A 24814-nucleotide genomic window follows, 5' to 3' on the forward strand; every position below is an offset into this window, starting at 1 on the left:
GTGGGTCATAATATGCATTTTTTATAAGAGTCCCTTGCAGTTGTAACCAGAGCCTCGGTAAACGCATCTGTGCTAAGTGCCTGTGTGTAGTGAGAGCCTGTGGCAGTTGCTCCTCATAAGGAGGAGGCAGGTCAACGATATACATGAGAGGCAACAGAGCCCACTGACATTTTTATTCCATTGCACAGTTCAAAGGAACAAAAAATATCAGTAGCTTAATGAGCCTAACAAAGTTTGTACAGAAACTCCCAATTATAAGTATCAGGAGAAAGACAGGAAGGCAGAGGAACAGGCTGTCAGGGAGCTGCACCACAGACTGCAGTTAAACCTCAGCACAGCTGAGGCTGGCATCACGATCCAGAATGCAAGTATCCATAGGCTCCCTGACAACTCTCTGGAAGGTTGTTGTCCAGCTGTGACTGATACACACCGTGTGGCCTCCAGCTCAAGCAGCAGTGTGGGGGTGGCCCTGCAGGTGAGCTGGTGGGAATCCACCTCAATGCAGGCCCACACCCTGAGTTCACATTCAGTGTGGACATAACCTCAAGACCTCATGTGTTCAGGCACCCATCTGGGCAGGTAGGGCCAATAAACAGAGAGCATGCTGCAGGGAGCAAACATGAGCAGTCGTTCCAAGGAAGCCGTTCTGCGCCAAAGTAAATTACCGACAGTTGTCATTTAAGTGAGAATAAGCTTCAGTGATTACTTTTTGCATATTTGTTTAGAATGGAACCAGATGTTCCTCAGCCCATGTTATAAACTTCCAGCGTGTGTTTAAGAAAATCAGAAAAGTAGTTTACTGAGTCATATTAGTGAGTTGGTGTATCTGAAGAACCGTATCTGCTTATGGTGACTGAGTTACATTTCTGAATCAAAATATATTTCCCAAGGTGAGACCCAGCAATATTCAAATTGCCATTCCTGCAATGTTAATATAGCTCCAGCATGAGTAAAGCTTTTGTTGCCGTTGTTAAAAAAGGAACATTATCTGCCCTTCAGGAAAATTGCTCTGAATCATTGCTGAAGTTTGGGTGAGTGTATTACTAGAATAATTTTCTGGTTTTAATAATTTTAATTTTACCTTCTTGATGCTTTTGCATTTCTTGTTGTGGCATGCTTTTAGTCTGCAGCCAGAGCCAGGAATCCAGGCTGCAGTGATATATTAAACTTCAGAAGGAAGCAAGTTGCTCTATCTAAATCATCTAAGAAATTCTTTTTGGTTATCCAGTCTGTTTGAAATTGTCAGGACATCTCCCTTTCCGCCCAACTTCTAAGACCTGAAGCATTAGCATCCCCGCCTATGTGTGTGTGGCTTCCTGTTGCAGTAATACTCATAGCAGTGTTATGACCTTTGAATGAACTTTTAAGAATCAATAACAGCAAGATAGAAGAAAGGTCAGCAGCAGATTTCCTCTTGTCTAACTTCAGCCAAAGTTACACTGGGAATATCTGAGATGTATAAATTTGGAACTATCATAATCATGTTTATGCTGCACTTCTGCAGGAAGTATATAAATTTCTTAAGCACTGTCATGGAGCTGCTGTTGCATGGAAATAATACAATGCCAGAGTCAGTTGTGTCATTAATGGTTTTTAAGCTATTGTGTATTTTCACGTGGCAGAACTACCACAAGAGGCCTTAACAGCCAGTGCTAAAGAATAATTTTCCTGACTATATTTTGCCACAGGGAAAGTGGAACTGGATTAGAAACCCTTCTCATTAGTGACTTGCTGCTGCTGAAACACCTTTAAAGTGTGCATTTCTTCTCCTTTTGGATTACAGAAGTACAATTGACGCATTTGCTGCATATTTGAGCTAGCTGTCTGAGCACAAGCAGACATTGTTCAAGATGCAAGGTCTGCCTGTTCAAATACATTATAGTAATTTCTCAGCTTTCTAAAGCTCTTTCCAAAATCAAGATTTTTCCTGTAATGAATTAAACATAGGTGTTGTTTGCTGCCTCCACATACTGAAGAAACCAAGCCTTGTAATTTCACCTAATTTCACTGTCTAAAAGTGAAGTTCTAGTTTAATTAAGCATTTTACTTCTACAGAGCTGGCACCTCTAGAAAGTGCTTATTGCACTCTTTTGCTTACCAAGGAAGCCTGGCCAACTAGTTTAAACTGTAACTATAAATTAAAGTCTGACTTCAGGATGCATCAAGTTAAGTGAGATGAATCCCATAGCTAACAGTGACAGTAATGGGTCTCACAGAGTGAGAGATCTACCTTGTAACTAGAGTAAATTTTTTCAGCCCATGCTGCCCATGTCTTCCCATAGAATCAGTAAAGCAGAGCCTTTTTCCAGAGCCACCTGGTGCTGCTGCAATTCATAGAGCTTATATCTGTAAATTCACTATTGCAGTTATTCTAAAAAGTTCACATCAATATCTCTGTTTTTGTCTTCTATTTTCTTGACTGACTAAATGGAGAGATCATTGTCATAGATAGTGATAGCTATAGAAACCTTTGGTGGCAGTTCAAAAGAGTTGCTTTGAGAAATGCTCTTTTTCTGCATCCATGTTGTTTGAAAATTGTGTCTACTCATTCAGCCAGCCTAACAGAAAAGTCTGAAAATGCATAGAAAATAAAGCAGATTTGCTGGAATCTGACAGCTTCCATTTGATGAAAATTTGTTTGGTCAAATGTAATTTAAAAAACAAGAACTGTAAAATGAAGGAGAACTTTTAATGGCTGTTATTTTACTTAATATCAATTTTCTCAAACAGAACGAAGGAAAAGACATTTTCACACATTCTACATGAACTTTTAGCATCAACTTTGAATTTCCTTATTTCTTCATACTTTATAAGATATCCTTAATATACAACTGTTTTGTCTGAGAATAAATCTTGTGTTTGTTCAAATTCTTAGATGTATAATATTAAAAGATTATTTGCTGTCTTTCTCTATGTATCTCCTTCCCTTATTTGTTCTTCTTTTTTCCTCTTTCAGAAGGATCAATTAACTTTGCCATGCACGTCTTTAGTGCTCTTAAACATAAAGCCATCTTGTAAATTGCCCAAAACTGGATCATGGCTGAAACTGTTCATTGCATGTGCTGAGGGTGGCTAATGTCTGAAAGAACTACCTCAGCCTGTTTCATTGCATTTATGTCAGTGTTTGAAAGTGGCGGCTAATTCTGGGAAAGGAACACGTTCTTACAGTCTGCCCTCTCTCAGAGTTTCGCCTTAGATTTATAGCATCTCCTCCATCAGTCTGCAGTGTGATTTTCTACCTTTCTTGCTTTCCTTAGGAGGCAAAGCTCATGGCTTTGATTCCTTAGCTCTTCTGTAGCCCTCGCAGATCAGGCTCAACTGCTGCTTTCCTCGCAGATGTCAGCCTACTCCAACTTCTTTTTATTTCCTGCTTGCTGAACAAGATAGTGTATAAGGTCATATCTTAACTGTGACTTTATATCCAAGCTGTCCCCAGCTACTAAACATCTGACTGAACCCACAGTCAGTACCAGGACTTGAACCTCTTGCCAGACCCTGGCGTTGTTTTCATGTCATGCTAGACTACATTCTCTAAGCAGTGTGCAGGCAGCTTCTCACAAGTCTTACAAATACAGGAGCCTGTGCTGCTCTTACTAACAGCAGGCAATTTTGCTTGGTGGTTCCAGAAAATGATGAAGAGCAAGAGGCTCTGTTATCACTGGACAAGCCCGGCTGGTATTCCCAAGGTAATGCTACCCATCTTTATGAACTACTGAAGAAGATGACTGGAAAGTTGGACCCCAAGGTATGTTGAAAGTGGAATTAAATCTTTGTAAAGACATTCTGTTTCTGTATAAATATCATCAGATGATCTTGCGTGATCTTGTTGATGATGTGATAAATCATTAATTTTTGTTCTGTATACACTGCTTTGGGGTAGAACAATTCCATTACGTATCAAATTTGACTATTGCATCCATTTTTGTTGCTTGTGTTTAGTGAAATGACCTATCAATGCACAAAGTGATAGACTCACCTTTGTTAGCTTGCTCCATATCTTTTCCAACACACAGTATTTCCTATCTTGCTCTTTGTGAAAAGGTCTGTGCACACTCCCTGCTCTAAAAGGAAGGCAGGGCATGCAGTTACTACTTCTTCGGATGTATGACAAAAGCTGCATCAGAAGTGACAAAATACAGCTAAAGTTGCCTGCTCCTTCACTGTCTTCCAGTAACCAACTATTTATCATTTATTTAGCAGTGATGGGCCTGTTCTAGAATCTAAAATGTTGTACCATTCCTGGTGGATGCAAGTTTCAAAACTGCAGTCCAGAACTGGAAGGAGTGTATATGTCTTTTTGTTGTTAGAATATTTAAACTGTTTAGCTAAGATGTTTTATTCTGGGTGCTTTGTTATGCATTTCTGAAGTTGCATGTAGAATCAGATTATCATCAGAAAATCCATCTCCCTGAGGAAATAAATCAAATAGGTGAAAGGGTGACATCAGTGAAAATTAGGATCACTTTAATGACAACTCAGCATGGATGAAAAGGCTACCTGAAGGTGGTAGTATTTTTTCTGTAATGGGTTGACTACCACCTGGGTAGAGAAGAGTTCTGAATCCTCAAGATATTCTGTGTTTTCCCATTTCCAAAGTTGTTCCAAAATGCATTCCAGTTGGTCTGTGCATTTTCTTTTAAGTCTTTTCCACTGCTTCCTGGCAAACTATTTCTGTCAGTCAGAGATCTCAGTTGCCATCATGTGTGCCAGTCCTACGTGGGCATTCCCAGGCAGTGCCCCGAGAGAATCAGAGCAAGGAGGGGATGTGGAGCAGCCTTTTCCTTACTGAACTGTTTGAAGATAAAAGCCCAAACATTAATAAGATTTGTGTGTGTTGTGGCCAACTGTAAACACAGAGGAATTTTTATTAGGTTGTTTTAAAGCTCTTTTTCTCTCTCTGCGAAATACAGTTTGCTTGTGTTTTCCTCCAATACAAAGAACTTTTAATTCACTGCTTCCCTCATAGGTTGTTTATTTTGGTGACAGCATGCACTCAGATATTTTCCCAGCTCGTCACTATAGCAACTGGGAAACTGTCTTCATCTTGGAGGAGCTTCTAGGGGACAAAGTTATGGTGCCTACAGAGACTGAATCTGAGCCCTTGGAGAAGAAAGGAAAATATGAGGTAAGGGTTCCTTGCCAATATTTCCTAGAAGAGAAGAAAGTAAGCTGCAGAAAAGCCTCCCTCCTGCCACCTGTGCTGAGCATGAGCCTGTTTATCTCACTAGGCTGCTGGCTCCAAGCCTCACAGATGTACACTCTGGTGACATCAGGACCACACCGTTCTGTCCCAGGTTGGCATTGCATGGGCATCACAGAGCCTTCATTACCCTGAGATAACTCAGAAAAAGAGTCCCTTGTTCTTAACACAGTCTTCTCCTTTCTAGTAACGAGAACCTGTTCTGTGTCCTGCAAGAAATTTCACAGAAGCTTATCAGGTTCCAGCACCTGAGTTTCGCTGAGTTCATGACACTTCCCTGCATGCATGGCCATAGTTTTTATGAGGTTGTTTTAAAGTTCTTTTTCTCTCTCTGAAATATGCTTTGCTTGTGTTTTCCTTATATACAGAGAACTTTTCATTTGCTGCTTCCCGCAGAGGCTGTTTGTTTTGATGACTGTTGCACTCAGATAGGAGGAACTGTTTCTAAGAATGGTCAGATGTGAACCACTGATTGTTACCTCAGAAAAACTGTAAAATTTTCACGTTAATCGCAGTTGGGAAGCAGGCCCTTAACATTAGTACCATTCTAATTGCTACTCAGGGTGAAATTTTACTACAGTTTTTCTTTCTCTCCACTGCTGAAGAACTAAGTAGGTAAGGAACAACACTTAGGTGGTATAGTTGTACCTCCAGTGTGCCATGCTGAGGAACTACAGTCCAGTTTCAGCAAGAGAACTCTGCAACCATATAGCAAGAAGAAGGAAATTCATCCTCTTAGTAATTCTCTGCTTTTTTAATATTCCTATCTAATATTTTCCCCCATTGTCTTGATTTCTAAACTGAGGTCAGACTAAGACATTTCACTCAGTGAATTAAAGAAGGAAATGTAGTCATTAATGTTTGGGCTTTTTCCTGAAGCGTAGGGAAAAATGAAAAAAAGGCAAACAAAGTGCAGTCTCCTATCAAGATAAATGTGCTCCTCAGTTAAAAAAAAAAAAAAAAAAAGAGAGAGAGAACAAAGAATAAAGGAAATGTGAGGAGGAGTTACATAGGTTAATAAAATTTGATGTAATTAACTAATGCTGTAAAAATAAGTTATTATCCTCCATAAATCTTGGAGTCCCTCTGATTGGAGGCTCATTGCTCCTTTGAACACACATCTCCCTAAGATTTTTTTCTTTATCTCAGCCATTGGTTCTGAAGCATGCTCAATGTATGCTTCTGAAGCCAGTGTATTTAACCAAGCAGCCAGAACATGTTTCTTTTTCTAGAAGTACAAAAGAAGAGTTACTGAGTGATGTGTTTCTAAGCCCTTGATAATGATTTATTATTTTATCTTGTTGTAATGCATCTCGTCGAAGTATCTTCTCTGTCACTGCAGTTATCAAGTAGGAAAGTGAGACTTTTATACAGGTGTCTGACATTTCACTAAAGCTGTAGCAGTCATGATAGACTCAAGGAGATAACACCTCTGCCACAGAAAACCCCTGTTCAGTTTACATCCGCTACCAGTGACAGCAAGTAAGCAAGGGAGAAATGAATTGTGTTGATTAAAGGAATCAGAACCAAGGGGGCCATGTAGGTCAGTGGTGTTATTTCATTACCATGCTGCTCACTGGAGTCTGAACAACAGGTCACATCCATATCTCTGCAGTTGACTGGACACCACTGACTTAACAGGACTAGTTCAAAGAGATTCCCTTTACAAGCCCATGGAAGTTTTATTTTTATTCCCCTAATCAACTTCTCTCATTAACCCTCTGGTTATGAGTGGAGGAAAGCCAACTCAGAGGACTGCACAAAGTCAGATGTTCTAGGAAAATTAGACACTAGCAAACAAGACTTGGTATTATTCATTTGCCTTCCCATTCATTCATTTCCCAGAAATACAGTTGCAGATTTTGCATGCCATGCTGGGTGTGCAAAGAGGGAGTGAAAATTTAATTCAAGACACAATCCTCCCTTCTATCAATCTTCACTAAATATTATTAAATAAATGAAATACTGCCTCTAAATTGCAATTGCAAATTTTGAAATAACAAAAACTGTTTTCAGTCGCATTACATGATATTTCACCACTAACAGAGAGAGGGAAAGAAACCCTCCTCACACTCTAACTGGAAGTAATTTCTATTTTCATTAACAGTTTTTGTCTTTTCCACTTCAGTTAAATGCCTGATATAAGCCAGATACACAGAACTGCGAAATTATGGAAACAACTGCAGTTCTTTTGAGTGTATGAGTCATAAGCAAATGAGCAAGGGAATAGCAAAACTATTTATGCAATTACTCAGCTATTAAGTGAATGGCAGCATACAAGGAAAGAAAAGATAAAAAGAAGCAAACAAAAAAAAAAGCAAGTATTGTGTTGAAATTAGATTCCCCTCAGATTCAGGGGTTTGTTTGCTTGGCTGGAGGTTTGTTTTTTTCTTCTGTTCTTTAAATATGTGATCAATTTCATCAGTGAAAACTCTAGGAAAAGCTGGATTTCATCCTAGGCTTTCAAGGGAAATCATTATGGAGGAGCTAGTCAGCATATAAAAAACAAGGTTGCAGGAGTGAATGGAGTAACAAGGGAAGAAGCCATTGGCAGATATAGACAATATTTCTGATATTTCTGCAGTTAGAAGGAAAACTAGAAGGTTTTCACAGTATTGCCTAGTGGCTATTCAGGAGGTCAAGCCCTTGAGGCTTGTCTTTCCAGGACTCTGAGTGACCTCAGCCAATGGCTGATTGCTCCAGGCCTCTTGGCTCTGTTTCTCTCCGTATTCCTACTTATCTTCAACACAAATCTAATGGTACTTCCAGGAACAACCTGATGGGCTGCTGTGAAGCCCAGCCAGTTAGAGGGATATCCTCAAAGCAATATCCTTAACATGGCGTGGCTGTTTTGTTCAGGTACATCAGTTCATTGTGTCCCTTACCAGCACTGTTCTGCTGGTGGAAGTACCTCAAAAACCTGCTGTTACACAGGCAGAACTGTATTCTGAGCATTGTTTTTATAAGCTCTAAGAGTCAGTGGTGGTTTTATTGCTTTGGCATGAGGCATATGGCCATCAGTGTCACAGGATACGATATGCAGTGAAGCAATTGTAGTAACCCCTGCTCAGTACAAAGACAATGGCTTAGATGGCAAACCCTCATTTCAATAATGCCTTTAAAAAATGTACAATGCTTTACAGTTTTACTTTTCACTCGTCTCCCTTCCGTCCTTTTTTCTTTCTCCTGTTTACCAAACAGGGTAGAACTTCAGAGCTCAGCTCCCTGTTCATTTCAGTTTTCTACAGGCAATTTGTAAGCCAGCAAATCATTGTTTCCCAAGGGTCCCATTAACTAAACCTGTCTGGTCTGTTAGCCAGCCCTATTTATCTGCAGTTAATAAAGTAAGGGAGATAATAAGCATCCCAGGTGCTTTGATTTAGTGGAAAGCTTTGAGTGTTGGAGCACAGTTGTACCAACATTTCTCTCTACTGTCTAGATGTAGTCTGTAAGGCTTTGTGCCCTGATCTGTTACAGTCAACATGCAACATCCTCCTGCTGTCTGCTTGGCATGCCTGAGAGCAAAACCACCCCTCAGGGTGGGGAGGGGGAGGTGTTACATACCAAAGAAGAGGGTGCGCAGCACTTGGCAGGATTTGTAGCCATGCAAGGAGATGTTACTACAGGGGTGGCTGGAGGAACTCACAGCACTCATGTGTTAAAACACATCTCCAGGTATGTAGGAAAATGTGTAGGCTTTGTGGCGTAGTGTCCTACCTTCACTGTGGGCTATGTATGCTTCAGGTGAGATACAGACATCTTGTAGGCAGTGGTTAGGAATGATACACGGAGTGGCAGCAGATGCCTCTTAAATACGTGGGCAACATTTTACAGCTTTTGTTTCACATTTGGGATGAGGATAATGCCTTCTACAAACTGCACTTGTGATGTGGAGGGAAGCCAGCAGCAAAACATCAGGAGTCCACTTCCAGATGACTTGATGACAATATTTATGTCTGAGTTTGGTTTTATTAAGGGCTTGGGCTATAAATCTTGAATTTATCTTCTTCCTCCTTAACAATTAAGAATTTCCCACCAGATCAGATCTCTGAATCAGATCTCTGAAAAAGAACAAAGCAATTCCTCTTACTACAAAGACACATCTTAAAAAGCATGAGCTTCAGATTTGTTTCACTTGTCAATAAACAAGGCCTTGTCTTCGTTTAAATGTTAATGTGGTCCAGTACTTTTGATGGAGCTTTTTGATTAATCACCTGAATAGCTAGAAAGGCCTTAAGAGTTTTCTGCATTCAGCTGGCAAATGGAGTTTAATTCATTACCTACACTTAATTAAAAATGATGTAAAGTCCCAGGATGTGCATGGGAAGACAAAAAATACTAAGATGTTGCTCCTGTGTGAGAGGGAGGGGAAAATGCAGCTCCTGAACAGCAGCTGAACTGCTATTTTTGATACTAAATATAGGTTTTTTTCCAACCTGTTTACATCAGAAGACAGAAATCAATGTCTGTATTTATCCGAATTAGCTCCTGCCCCGTCCCCCAGCTGCACTCAGAGAAAGAACTGTTACTCAGAACCACTGAAACAATTGCTCTGTGTTTACTGATGGGGTTTGTTTGGCTGGTTCAACAGCTTTGTTGTGGTCGAAAGCCATGGATCTCTGTCATAAACATAAATTATTTTGGCACTTTCTCAAAACTATTAAGAAAGGAGTTAAATGGAAAATAGAGTACAAAAGTTTACTAATCTGGAGGCACCCGCTAGGATGTCTGTTCTGTGCTCTGTTAGTCTGAAAATGTTCTTTGCACACAAATGGCTTTAACAGATTTTCTGCAATGTAGTTTGCAATTTTGGTTTACATTTTCTAATCTTTCTGCAAAGGCCTCATGGAGCTTTTTCTGGCTGCTCGTGGCAATATATAGCAGGTTTCAAGATGAACTGCAGAAAATAAAGATCAGTTTTCCCAATACTGCTTTAATGAGTTTGTATATTGTTGACTGAAAAACAAACATGGAAAAAAATTTTTTTTTTCATATTTGTTAGGCAACTAAGTGGCTCTCTAAGGTTTCCATGTTTCTGTTCTCCTTCATCATCTGAGAAGCAGATAAAGTAGCACGGGTGAAACGCTACATCCTTTGCAGCTCAGCATCTGGTGGAGTTACTTCTGTCTGGTAGGAAGAACTCCCGGCTGCGTCGTGCTGCTCAGATGCTGTGGCAGAGAAAGTCAGCAAGCTGGTCCTACTATCTGGAATAGAATAACAGACATGTTTATATGGGGAAAAGGTTAAAGGCAACTTCTTCACCCAAGGGAAATTATTATTAAATAAAATAAAAATAAAATTATTATTCTTTTTTGCAGTATTTTTAAGTCACATTGTTCCTGAGATGAAATAGAGTTTTCCCAGAAAATGAGAAAAACACTACAGACTTCTTAAACTAATACTTGTGGTTGCATAAAGCATAAAGATATTTTTTGAAAGCTTACATGTTTTCTCATTTTTATTTCAGGGATATCAGCCCAAAATTCCCTACTCTGTATCTGAGCAGTGGGGTTCTTTCTTCGTGGACAGACTACCAGGTCTGGAAAATGCAGAGGAAACTTTAGTTCGTACATGGTCCTGTAAATGCATTAGTACTTACAGCACTATTGCAATCCCTAGTCTTGAAGCAATTGCAGGTAAGAAAGGGTTGGGTTTTTTCCTTCATGAACTTGCAGTACTCATAGTAATTTTGTCATACCACAGATTTATTTTTGAGATTCCATGTATCCAAAATATATCTCAAAATATTCTGTTCCTATCACACAGCACCTAATGTTTATGTTTTTTGTAGTGTTTGCTGTGCTAGTTTCTTGTTTGTGTCTGCAAAGATTAGGTGCTTCATTTGCCCCATGTTAGAAACAGGATGCAACATTTCAGGAGTTCAGGTCTTCCCCACACTATCTTGCTCTTTCTGCTTTTGGTGGTGAGTTATGTTAGGAAACAAATGCATGCAAGATTACTGGAGCTTTCTTAAGATTTCAAAATGTGTTCCCCTTTGATCTAGTTCATTATCTTATCAGTCCGCTTATGCCATTACAGTTGAAATGAAGATGAACAAACACAAGAATGTATTGAAGCCAAGAACGCTTAGAACTGTGCTTTTCTCTCTTTCTCTCTCTCATTCCTTTTGAAACTGCACCATCATGGACACAAATTGAGCCTAAAATTTACTCCTTATCTGGGAAAAAGAAGCCTAACAAGCAGTGTCTTGTTCTCCAAAAGTTCATCCAACTGAGAAATTACTCAGACTTTCTACGTTTTTTTCCATCAGAGCTGTGCCAGAGGTACAATCATGACAGATCTTATTTTCATTTAACTAGTCTTTATCTCTGGAGGGACCATACTTTGGTTTGTGTGGTTGGTAGCAATAGCTGTAGCACTGATACTGCAAAAGCTTTGCAGCTGCTGTACATATCAGTTGATTATGCAGTGGTGGTGAAGATCCTCTATCTAGGTAGTCTCGATTTGTCATTTCTCCTTACTGAACTTTGATACACGATATCTAAGGGAATAAACAAAATATTAAATGAATTATGTATTTGGCTCTACAAAGACCACAGCGATTAGTTACTAACCCCTCTGCTCAGCATCTGTGGCTTACTTCATGCAGAAGACCAATGAATAAAGTTCTTCTGAGGGATATTTCAGATATGCCAACTATTTCTTTGACAGAACACATTATAGACCTTCTCTTTGCAACCAAATTCTACAAACAAATGTATATGATAAGGATATCTCAGAGTAGAAAATTGATACAGCAGCAGAATCTATTTACGCTTCCTATATTTACTGTGTTGCAGTCCGTAGTTCAGCCTAGAAGTATAGGGCCCGTGTATAACAAGGAAAGTTGCCAAGACAGAGGTAACTTCTGTAAAATTCCCTTCTAATACTTCTTCCAGCATCATTCTGTGGTTTGCTTTGAAAGTGTTGGCCTAGAGGCTGGCAGGGTCAGCCATGTTCTGTGAACATCTTCCATCCCACCAGTTCCCCAAACCACAGCTTGATCTGCACAGCTAGCAAATGCTGTAGACCGCAAACTTATCAGGAATTTTCCAGCTACAGATGAAGGGGTGAGAACATTCAACTTATGTATGCATAAATTATTGCTTGAAGTGCAGGAGCAGTATAGCTGTCTGTTCTTTCTCAGTTTATCAGCTGTGGAGCCCTTGCAAACCCTGTGCCTCCATCAGGAAGGATGGTGTGTGCATCCCTGCACAGCTAAAGGACAGCAAGTGGAGAACTAACATTTTTTAACTTGCAGCTGTGTGCCTGAACAATAGCCTCAAAGCTGAATATACAACAATCTATGGTTTCTTAATGAGAGAAGTCGGTCTTGTTTGTTTGTGCTAAACACAGATGTTCATTATTATGGAGGTTAAGGCATTCCTGACTCCTCTAGAATACCTTGTTTAACTTGTGAGCCCCCACTTTACCAAGCCCTGAAGTTTTTGGCTGCAGTTTGAAGCCATAGATTAAATAGCTTAATAGCTGCAGCTATTTTGGTATAACTCACTAGAAGAGATTCAAACAGATTATGTGAGTTTGATGCGCTCCAGTTTTTCCTTTCCTATTCATGCATTTTAATCACCAGCAGAGGACTTCCCTCAGCCAAGCTGCACAAACACAGACTCTTCCTCAAGCTCCTCAGAGTTGCACTTTGCTGATCATATGGCAAGCGCTCTGTGAGCAGCTGCCATGGTCCTGGAGTTGATAGGTAACCTTGTTTGAGCTCTGAGCTCAATCACTAACCACTGTTAGCCATGACCAGCTTCAGCTTAGGATGTCTGTGTGAGCAATAAGCAGTACCACATACGAATAAATGCCCTAACTGTGATCTGCAAAAATCTTTGTTGAGATCCAAACAACTGCTGCTAGGCTAATTTTAAATACACTTGACACTTCTTGTTTGGCTGCAAAATGTACATAATGAACAGCCTGATTTAATTCTCCAGACTCATTTGTCATTGAAAAATATTATTAAAAAAAAAATTATTCAACATGATTCAACAGAAGTAAATACTAGTGGTGTTTCACAAAAAGCACTGATGTTTAGGCAAAATTCATATGAGAATTGTTATGAAAGAGTTATCAGAAGTTTGGGGGGAAGTTAATAAAAGTCTTTGAGCTCGTTTCAGTTTTTGTTTCTTTTTTTAATGCATGAAATGTGTTCAAAAAAAAAAAAAGAAGAATGAAGGTCTTAGCTCTGGATTGAAAAGTTGGAATAGAGACAACTTTGACAGTTCTCTTTTTTCACCAACCTCTTGTGGGTTTGGTGCAGATGCCTTCTAATGGTTTCACGTAAAGAATTTAAACATATACCTAAATTTAGGGAACAACTTGATACTCACCAAAGAGCACTGTAGTAAAGGGCTTCACAGGGAATGCTGCTGTTGCAGATTTTCTCCATTCAAAGTATAAAATAACAGAGCATATACACAAACTGTATCTCTAATTAGCAAAATCACAGTTTGTTTAAAAAACAGTCCAATTCATTTTTCACTACCTTTCTGTGCTGAATGAATGTAGTTGTTCTACACTTTTGTCCCCATCTTTAGTTGAAAGTTCAGTATCTGACCCAAAAAGGTTTTGCATTCAAAGATGCATCAGAAATTTTGAATTCTAATCACATCTGTAGCAAACAAAGTATTAGTGAGATTGTAGATTACTATGCCACAGCTTGTCATCTCAATTCCCCTGGCAGTCTCTTAAGAGGAATTGACATTTTCCTTGGGCATTAAAAAGAACATTTTCTTTATCATTAAAATCACCCAAAGGACAGAAAGGGTCTTCTGTAATAAATTCTACATACTTTCCTCTGGAGAGGAAATCACATAGGGGTAAAATAAAACTCTTCATTTAAGATATTATTACTTTGACATTAAGATGATATTTTTAAAAGTTTAACTGCAAAGTAGTAAGTCTGTATCTTTGTAATATTAAGAGGAAATGAGTTAAGCTGAAAGTTTTCTAAACAGTTCAAAGTTCATTTACGGGATAGTTTTTCTTTCCTGTTTCAGTAAGCAGGAAGACTTTTCTCAAGAATTTGAACACTGAAGATTCACAATTATACTGACATGTACATGGTTAATAAAATATTAGAAGCCAACACTCCTACTCCTGTTCTCAATGCCTCATTCACAAATCCATCTGTTTCTTCACTTTTCTGCTATTAAATCTCTCCTCATTTACAGCTCCCTCACAGTTCTTGACCATTTTCAAGCACAATGATACTGTAAGCCAGATTTTACAAAGCAGGATCCATTACCGTGGGAATGTTACATTCTGGTTCACACATAGAAATTAAAAGGTGTAGGGACCAGTCTGAAAAAAAATGGCATTTTGCATAAACCACAGTCTCGACTATATGGTTTTCAATTTCAGAAAGTCTGATTTGTGACAAGCAGAGGCAGATGTGCTTATCTATCATACCTGCATAACCTGAATGGTACCGGCAAGTACTTGACTGCTACTCTGTGGCGTTCCCATCGAATTACCAGATGTTTGTGTGAGTAATGATAGGCCCTGCATCATGCAGATATTCCAACAGTAACTGGCAGATCTCCCTAATTTACAAAGATATCAAATACAGATCATATTTTAGCTACTGAGCAAGCTTTTGCAGAAGTCAGTGAAATCGCCGACCAGTGATTGCCAGTTCTATGATCCAAAAAAAATTCTGCACATATTTCAGGCTTTTACTTTGAATCTTATCATAGTTACTATTTTTTTTATGAAAGTAACACTTCAAAAAATTCCATAAGTAACTCTTTCATTTCAAAGCTTATGGGAGAATTCTTGGAGAATTCTGGTAAGTTTCTTCGCTCTTTGTTGCATTAACAAAAACAAAACAAAACAAAAAACAACAACAACAAAAAAGCTTGAGAAAGTGGGCCTTAAATCCTAATACAGATAACCCAAATAAAACTTTACAAAACGTCGTGGTTGTTAATCTGGGCTCCTGAACTTGTCTCATAACCTCTGAATGGTGAGGTTTGCCATTTAAAAAGATGCTGCAGGCAAAATGAGCAATGTGTCAGCTCCAAGCACTTGCACACAAAGGATTAGTGCAAAAGTATTTTATGGGTACAGTTTATTTCACATTTTGGAGATGTGGTAACCAAACTTATGTTGCACATGAGGATCATGTGTTTCTTTAAAGCTTGTGAGCCATATGAAATCTTGCCATGCTTTGCCCATAAGAGTACATAAGTTTTTCTTCATGCCTTATTGCTATTTCAATTGACTAATAGAAGAGAAAAATCCGTTATAATTTGCCAAAACTGTCTCTTTAAAGAAGCCGGAGTCCCATATCCTGTCTCTTTCTGCAGGAGTTTGAGTCGTCGGTCTGCTTGCTGTATAAATATAATGCTGAAATTGCCAGTGAACCGTAGCAAAGGAGTTCATGTTTCTGCTTAGAGTTGCAAATTGTCTGCACAATGGAAAGCAGAAGGCAGCTGTGGCTGGGACACTGGAGCTAGCAAAGTGTGTGTCACAGATACACGGGTCTGCCCACCATACACTGGTTGCAAATTGCATTCAACATGTGTTTTAAACGTGAATGTCCATGAGGAATTTATTATTACTGTGGAAGTCATGAATTTAACTAAGCATGTGGCGATATATAATTTCTATATCCTGAGCATTATCATGTGTAATTATTACTAGAGTGAAACAACAGAAAAAAAATGAACCACCATATTTTAATACATTTGTTCTATGATTTTTCATTGAAATTATGTTGTATATAGTCAAATCTAGCTCCTATTAAAATTAAATTGGACTTTCCTGTAACCAGAGAGATAATAACAAATGCTTCCTTATTCAAATAATGCAATAATGATATAACATAACTTACACATATAGAAGTATATATATTATAAATTACTTATTAATAGTAGTAAACATTAAAATGTAAACCTTTACAACCATGCTTTTACTTAACACTTCCAATGTAAGAATGTATCTTCACAGATACATTCTAGAGATTTCAGTTTAACAAAATGCTTGGGCAATTCTGACTTCCTTGTGGGCTTAGCTGCTGTAAAAAGCATTTGTTATTAAAAGACCCTAGAGATCATTTTTATAACAAACCTTTTTTGAAAGAAATGCATATTTTTTTTTATTATATATATATATACATATATATATGACAACATGGTTTCTGAACCTCTTTCTGGTTCTTCTATTATGGTACAAAGAAATTGGTAGCAAAGTTAGTTTACTGGAGATGTGCTCAGGTTGTCTTAGCAGCATCTTCCTCCGACTCTGTGTAAATTGAAAAATGTTAGATAATTTAAATCTGATTTAACTGTTCCAGGAAACTAGTTTCAGTGCTTGGAATTTGAGAGACAGAGCAATGCGCTCAATGCAACAGACAAATAGAATGTATTTATTTTTTCAGCTGCAAAATACAACTGAAACTGACAAGAAACTGCATCTTAACCATAAAAAAATATTATTAACCACAAATACTTGTAAATAGTCTTCAGGACCCAGTATTGGCCAAAGGGTATGAGAAAAACTTTTCCAAAAGATTTAATCAAATATCTTGTTAGTAATTTTGGACATAAAACGGATGATTCACAATGTTTTGGTCTGCCTTTCACTGCTCCTCCAGAAAGGTGTGTTGACTTGTGCCCCTGAAGGCTGCGTCAAGTCATGCAGAACCCAAAAAATTACTTCCTAGCCAATAGCTGACAGAAATGTTCCTGCAATCCCTGTTCTACTCCGTGAAATGTCAAAGCACAGCCACCTCTAAAAGATTAAAGGGAGAACTCATGAGCAACTCATTAAGAAAGGTGGAACCACTCAGTCATTTCTACTTTAAAGTTATCCTTCAACTCAAGCAGCATAATTTCATTTGCAGGCTGCAATTAAAGCTGTAATTGGGTTTTGACTAGATCGCATGCTTGTGGGGTGGGTTTAGGTTTCTTATTTGAAAACACTGATGGTAATATAACATGTTGATAATTTCTGATTGTGGAAAGAAGTGCAAGTAGATAAGCCACCAACTATTGGAAATACTTCTTTAACTAGATCAAATTTTACATAACTTGCAATCTTATATATTAAAACAAAAAAAGTTGCTGGTACCTTCATGTAGTCTGGTGTCTAACATATTCCCTTTGGATTAAGATGGTAATGCTTGAAAAAACAAAAAAGGCAGGCTTTGTCCTCACACTCATGATGAGTCACTCAAACATATTAATTGAGTGATCCCTGAAAGACTAATATATGCCATTAGGATCTTGTCTTAGAAATTTTTTTTTTTCTTTTACATTGTCTTTATGTAAATATTTGAGAGTATTATAGCATAACAGTTTGATCACTTGCAGAACAGCAACTGGGAATGGCTAGGTGCCAGGATAGCTGTTCTGCCAGGGGCATATTACAAATATTCCTTCCTTGGAGACACTCAAGGTCAGGCTGAATGTGCCTTTGAGCAAGCTGATCTAGCTGTAGGTGTCCCTGTTCGTTGCAGGTGAGTTGGAGTAGATGACCTTTAAAGATCCCTTCCAACTCAAAAAATTCTATGATTCTGTGTGGCGGAGCAGCAGGCATTTTCTCCAAACAGTGCAGCCACAATGGGAAAAGCTGTTAAAGGATTGCTATTAAAGCAGAAATTCTGCAGTTTCACCGAAAGCAATATTAGTCTTTATCTATGGATGCATAAACTGCGCTGGCTGAAACAGCACATTGTGAGTGCCAGTTACATCCAAGCTGAGAAGCTTTATCACCTTCCTTCTCTAGACCCCCTGCTGCTGCTGATCCTCTCAATTCAAACAAACACCCACACAGATGTGTATCCTACTCCTCTTTCTGTTCAGCTGCAGAGCCTGCAAACAGCAGCAGTAACTTTCATGTAACTGGTAGAAGGAATGCTCATTTAAGTATTTCAAGAGCTTTGAGCTAATACAGAAAACAGTTGATCTCGTGTTTAGGAAAATCTGCCTGAGATGTCTTGCTAAAAATAACTGCTATCAGATAAATCTAATTGCATCGCTGGGGTTTTTTGTTTTTGCTACTAGTGCATTCCTTTACATTCCAAGCTCTTGCTGCAAGAGCTGTTGTGATTTTTATAAAAAAGAACTAGGTCAGAAGATAAAAATATTTCATATTTCCAAAAACACTCAGTACTGTTTACCTGTAGGTTGGCAGGCCACAGTGTAGTTCTCTTGGCAGTGCAGCCAAAAGTGTGCTTACTCTTCTGTTAAGAAATTATTTTAGAAATTGTTAATATTAATTAATATTTTCCTTTTTCTTTAACAACAACTTTTCAATAGAAGCAAAGTTCTATGGCAAAGCTCCTAAGCTAGAGTAAATTACTGGAATTCCTGTAAAAACAACATAATTAATATTGGGTGATGATTGTCCATATAACTATGCTACCTGCATGCTGAGCCACGTGATAGATTGTTGTGTTTTGATATTTGCTACAGTTAAGCAGTTTGAAGGTTTTCAAAATTGAATCATATTGCTGAAGAGCTTTTTGCTTCTCCCCCACACCCTCATGTCCCTTGATAGCAATCAGAAGCGCACACATGGGTTCAGTCAGTCCTGCCCTTCGCTTTACTACAAGGTTTCTGCAGCCCTGTTGCCTCCAGGAGTGGGAAATCCTTCGTCTGTGGGCTTCTCATGCATCACCAGCATGCTGCTGTGCTGTCACTGCAAAAGAATGTTCTCCTTTTTGTGGTCACTATTGCTAAATTCTTTGTGATTTTTCTTCTGTGCTTTTTGAGAGGAATCTGCGTTAGGCTTGGACTGTGCTTTTAATTGGAGAAATATCTTCCACCTAAAGACCTTAGTTAAGATTATAATTGTTTCATGTATTGATTTGTTCAAGGAAATCTCAGAGAAAGATTAAATATGAGAATTGTTTATCAAGCAAGGCTATTGTCAGGATTAGATTATAACTGACTTCCATTCAGTTACTCAAATATTTTCCTGATTACTCATCTAAAATACTACGTTTTCCCTTCTTCTTATGGTTTTCCCTTCCTACCCTGTGGCTACAACTCTTGTGTTTTTTTTTTTCCCAGTAAGAGCTTTTGGCTTTCATTTATTGGCTTATAATAACGGAGTAGTAACTGAGATGTAGTCAAGTAATAAGTACAAAATAAATCCATCTTTATCACCTACATGTATGAATATGGATATGCCAAAGCATCAGAGCACAGCATTATAATTTATATCATTTAACAGCTGGATCTTAGCAGCTGGAACACAGCACCTTAGTGACTGGAATAAACCTGGCAGTGGTTACTGTTCAGACATCACATTCACCATTTTATTTAAACTAGAGCTGCTCAAGCACTGCAACTGAGGTTGGGCTGGGCAGGGTACCTTGGGGACCTTCTGTGATCAGTAGCTCGCAGCCCTGAGCACCAGCTGAGCCATTGAGAAGCACCAGGATACTCTGCCTGCGCAGCTACTGTGAAGGGAGCTGGCTTTTATCACTCACCAACACTGAGGCTCTGCTTTGGAAGCAAGAATATTCCCAAGGCTACATGTGGCAATTAGAATTTCTGTAGATCTAGAAAGAGATATAGAAGCACTCCATGTTTGACTTTTAGGAGGCTAGGCACTGAAAGTGAATGCTGGGAACAAGATGAGTCTTGGTGGAATTACCCGTATACCATAGAAAATTCCCAGGATTTAGGTCCCTACAGATTCTCATTGGGTAAAGCCAGCTAGATCTTTCTTCCAACCCAAATCTATTTAGTTTGTATGGGGTTCTTTTGTGGTTGTTTTTTTGTTGTTGTTGTTTTATTTCCTAGGTGAGTGGCAATACGAGATGAGGTTTGTGTTGAATCCATTGTCACTGTAGGCTGATCAGCACTGATCAGACCCCCACTGTAGGTAAGAAAGACCTGTGTATGTGCCCCCCTCTAATCTACAGTTCTCCATCAGGGCTGGGTGAGAAGAGAATGCCCAGATGTAAAGCTCTGCCAAGACAGCAGCAGCTGTGAACGTGTGTGGTAGAAGACCCTAAAGATATTTATTGGTAAAAATACTAGGAAACAATCATTTTGGAAATGAGCACTCATTTCTTTCCTAACTGAAGCTTGCTTTATTATCAAATTATGAATCTCTTATTATTTTATAATTTTTTTTTTAAAGCAAGCAGTGTTCATTTCTCTTCTATGCCACCAGTGACAGTAGAAAATAAGACCAAGTGCAAAATCAATTGCTGCTGTGTCCAGGAGGCAAACTTAAGACCTCTACCACAGTTCTTTGCTGATGAGCCAGCACTGCTGATACCATTGCCATCTGCATCCAGAGAAGTTGGACTGAGTTTTGGTGTCCAGTTAACATGAATTCTTTGCCATCCAAGGCAACTGCAATTTGTGTGATGTTTCAGAGTTTTCAGAAGAGCTAAGTTTAAAAGAACTTACAGCACACTTCCTCTCTGATGTTTTCTGGATTTCCATTTTTTCATAATTGTGTATCCCCCCTCAATAACAATCTTCATTTTTCTTTCTTTGAATAATTACCCTTCGTCTTCACTCTGATTTATTTGTAGCTGCTAGGATTCCAATTACGTATTTCTGGATCAGTGCAGGGCTTTCACATAAATATATCACACTGAAATAAAGTAGTGTGAAGTGTTCCCAACTCCAAGCAGGGCAGATGCAGCAAATGAAATCACTGATGAAAACAAACCTGAAAATACAGGAAGATTTTTTTCTATATTTGTGACATAAAATCAGCATTGTAGGTGATGAATAGTAGCTGCTTCATGTAACTTTCAGTGATGCCTTACACAACATTTTTACATATGGATACCTTCTGTTCATCCAGTCAACTTGCTCAGACAAAAGCAATATTTAAAGGGGCAGATTGGATTTTGAATATGTAAAAATTGATTATTCTCTGTTGGAGTCCTGTGCTTTGTATTCAAAATTGGTTTGGCTTCTAAGATGATTGTTTAAAGCTAGTTTACCATGAAATATCAACAGAATTGCCATTTTGATATAACTGTTCATTTCTTCAAGGTAAGGAAATCCACAGCAAGTCTGCATCACTTATGCTGCTGCTTTTTGGTTAAACTGCTCCTGGGAGACTCCAGTCTACTAGAATAAAAAGCTAATGAAAGATTTAGATAAAAAAAGGCATGTAAATTTTATAGTTTACAATGATATTCGGAATCTTTGCTTCTTTGCTCAGTAGAGTAGAAAACATCTGCCTGCTCTGTTGTGCTCAGAAAGTGCCCTAGAGAATCCCTTGGCTAAGACAGAATGAGAAAATGTGCTTCTTTGACAAGTTGAAGTAATCCACTTAATAGAGCATAATTCACTTGCAATCAAGTATCCTCCCATTACTTCTTTATTCCAGTCTTTATCTGATTTCTCAACTGGATCTAGATTCTGATTTGTTTGCTTCAGCTGTGTTTTATGTGGTCTTAAAGCTGCAGGCTTGGATGCTGCTCTGCTGTCCTGCATAAGAGTTGCTGCTGAGATAGAGCTGAACTTCCAGTTGTTTGATCTGAAACGGCTAAGACTGTGTTTTTCTGTTTCACTAAAGGAGCTGAATGCAAAAAATTTTATAGCCTGTAGTATCTAGATATCAGCCCAAATGTATTTCAAATCCTTCCCTCCCCCCGTGCCCTAAAAAAAAGGTTCAGATGAGTTTAGTTTTTGTTTTGCTTTGATTCTAAACAGAAAACTAGGTAGGATCTGAGCTCCCCCCCTCTCTGCTCCTCCCCGCCCCCGCCTCCCCACTTAATAGGAGAGTGATTGTTGAATAAAATTTTATATGTATGGAGTTTATTTTATTTGATTTCTTGAACTTTGAATAAGAAGTAAGTATGAGAAGTATCAGTTTCCTGTAGAAGGAGGCACTGCTGCTTGTGAAGTCTTTTTAAAAGAATGAAAGGAAAGAAAGCTTTGACTGTTCAGACCTATTTAAATGTATTCAGTGTCCTTAACAGAGTGGATGCAATGGGTGTGCCAAGTTACGAGTGCAAATTTCCAAGAAGGCTTCATACAAAATGATGGTGTTAACACTGAACTTCAAGAAAGTCCCAAAGTGGGTTCATTTTGGGAATCTTGCTACAACAATCCCAAAAATATAAAAAGGACTTCTTTGTTTTAAATGGGGCTCTCATCAGTTGATTGCTGAGATAAAAGAGTGTCAGCTCAAAGAACCTGAATCTGTTCTAGTAGGAAAATTCCACCTAGGCTTGAAAAAGATTTTTGTTTGATTATTTAGTATTCATTTAGTCATTCTCTATGACTAGTATTATTTCAGCAATCAAGGAACTGAATATCCTTTACTGCAGTTGAATAAACTCTGAAAGTCAATTCCTTGGACAGCTGAAGATGTCAAATAAATATGTAATCATGCAATCCGATTGAGTTTCTAATGCCAGTAAGCAAACAGCTCAAGGGCTTAAGAAGTACTGCTATTCACCACAGGCTTATTTTTTATGTGATATGGACTGTGCTGCTAATCAGATGTGGTATATTTCTGTCTTTCAGATTTACCGCTGGATTATAGATTTACACGATTTTCCTCAAATAGCTCAGCAACTGCTGGGTACTACCCAAGCCCTCCAAGAGCACTGCTGCCAAGTGAGGAATCAGTGACTATGAAATAGGTTTTTGGCTTTTCCTTCAATAACCCTGTGATCCTTTCTTAACTGCTGTTAAATGCTAATTGGTGAAAATGCTGTTTGATGCTTCATAAAATAGAATGATGAATTAAAGCAGACTCCTGTGTAGATTTATTTCCCTTGTTTCTCTAGTCCAGCTGGAACAGGTGAGCATTGCATAGTTTGTAAATCTCCTTATCAGGACTACATTTCACACAGTAACTGGCTTTTTCCGTGCACTGCCCAGATACTTTAAGAGAAATGTACTGTTAACAATTCATCTCAACTTACATACTAAATTTTCGAGGACATTTTCAGTACTATCTCTGCGTATGGTGGTGCCGTTGCTGCTGCAAAACGCAGGAAAGACATGAAAGACTCAGCCTACTCCATTAAGAATTACCTTGGCAGCTCAGGTTACGACAGTAGATCAGTGTTCTGCAAGCCATGAGGAAGTTATTCTTTTGCTGTCTAAACAAAGCAGAGAAGCACTGCAATTGTTCTTGGAGAAATGGAAATACTGAGGCACAAAGAGAAAGATACTTCATAGCCAAAAAGAGATGTGAAAAAAATTTAGGCAGCAAAACACAGAATTATAGTCCTGGGAGCCTTGGCTACATGCTTTTTATTCCTGCAAGTGTCCAACCAATGGTGAAATTCTCTGAATGGATTTGACTTCTGGTATTCCTGACACGTCTGTATTACAGTTTCATTGATTACAATATTTTGTCTCAGAAGCAGAGGCAAACGCCATTCCACCTCATTTCAGAAATAACAGTCTTTGTTTCATGCTTTTTCCTACCTTTATTTTATTTATGTAGGGAAAGAATTCTAAAATTCATATTTACAAGTGATTTGCAACCTTTCCAGTTAAATATTAAGCATTATATTTTGGAAGAGAAAAATAAAACAAATGAGAAGAGGAATTGAGAAGAATTAAAATAAGGTGGACAAGGAAGGAAAATGGAAGCACTATTTGCTTCCTTATAAAGCATAGGCTGAAAATATTTGACTTAAGGCAGCAAAAAGTAAAAACTTGTGTTTATTTTGAAATATATAAATTGAAATATCTAATTTAGGATCAACATCTTGGGCTGCAAATCTGGCTCAAGATAAGGGTATGGTTTGTACTAAGTAGCAAAGTATACAAATTGAAGTCTCAGATCCCTGATTACTGCATCATTTGAAATTCTGACCTGAATCAGGTAATCCTTTAAAAATAATTTCTAACTACATTCCAATCCAAACCAATACTATGTACTTTCATGCCTTTATTTTTCTGAGTCCGTTTTTTTCAACTTTGAGGGGGTTTTCTTAGTTTTGTTCCGTGTTGTTCTTAAAGAAAATTAAAATATAATGCCTAATGAAAATGAAGTCTTCTAAGACCCTGGTTCCTGGTATCAGCATGTTTTTTTTTAATGGAAAGGTGACAAATTCTAAGAACGGCCTGAACACAAATGCTACTGGAAGTGTGACTCCCCATGTCTGTGGCTGCATGAAGATATTGGAAAAATAGTTGAAGCATTTGCAAAATAATTAAAAACAGAGTTCCCGTGAAATCAGTACATAAAGACTCTCATAATGACTATTCTTATTAAAGAACCTCTGAAGATATTACAAGTCTTACTACAAAGCCCTCCAAAATGAAATGGAACATTTAGTTAAGGTTGAATGGTTTCATAATCTCAGACAATTGTTCTTACCTTCCCAAAAAGATCTGTTGTCCTAGTGTATTTTGATTTGACCACCAGCCTGAGGAGTCACCATGTGGTCAGCATTGCTGAGAGAGGCTGCTGGAGTGAAGGCTGGCAATGGAGGACCTTTGGGAGGTGGACAGGATGGCCCTTGGAAATGGAGATGTCATGGGGATGAGGGAGAAGAAATGCGGATGGAAGAAAATTTATGGGGCTAGCCCCTATTGAACAAGGCACTGTAAAGACATGATCTTTGTTGTGTTTTTTTTCTCCCTGATTATTTGAACTTTCGGAAATCTCAGATATTTCTTGGATTTCTTGAATCAC

The 24814-nt window shown here is 38.4% G+C and overlaps 1 protein-coding gene across 2 annotated transcripts in view; it reads left to right on the plus strand.

Annotated features, from left to right (window-relative positions):
* NT5DC1 (5'-nucleotidase domain containing 1) overlaps nt 1–22907 on the plus strand; it is a 118906-nt gene extending 95999 nt beyond the window's left edge. Inside the window, exons 9-12 of one of the 2 annotated variants that reach the window (XM_042889576.1) lie at nt 3627–3745; nt 4967–5125; nt 10668–10836; nt 19978–20228. In XM_042889576.1, the coding sequence (XP_042745510.1) occupies nt 3627–3745; nt 4967–5125; nt 10668–10836; nt 19978–20027 (497 nt within the window). In that variant the 3' untranslated portion in view covers nt 20028–20228. Of the gene's footprint in view, nt 1–3626; nt 3746–4966; nt 5126–10667; nt 10837–19977; nt 20229–22680 lie in introns of those variants that run through there. The other variant, XM_042889565.1, reaches the window with a different exon arrangement.
* Nucleotides 22908–24814: the final 1907 nt, after the last annotated feature.

This window comes from Lagopus leucura, unplaced genomic scaffold (assembly GCF_019238085.1).
Source record: "Lagopus leucura isolate 7727_CA_CO unplaced genomic scaffold, USGS_WTPT01 Super-Scaffold_73, whole genome shotgun sequence".
Taxonomy (NCBI): domain Eukaryota; kingdom Metazoa; phylum Chordata; class Aves; order Galliformes; family Phasianidae; genus Lagopus; species Lagopus leucura.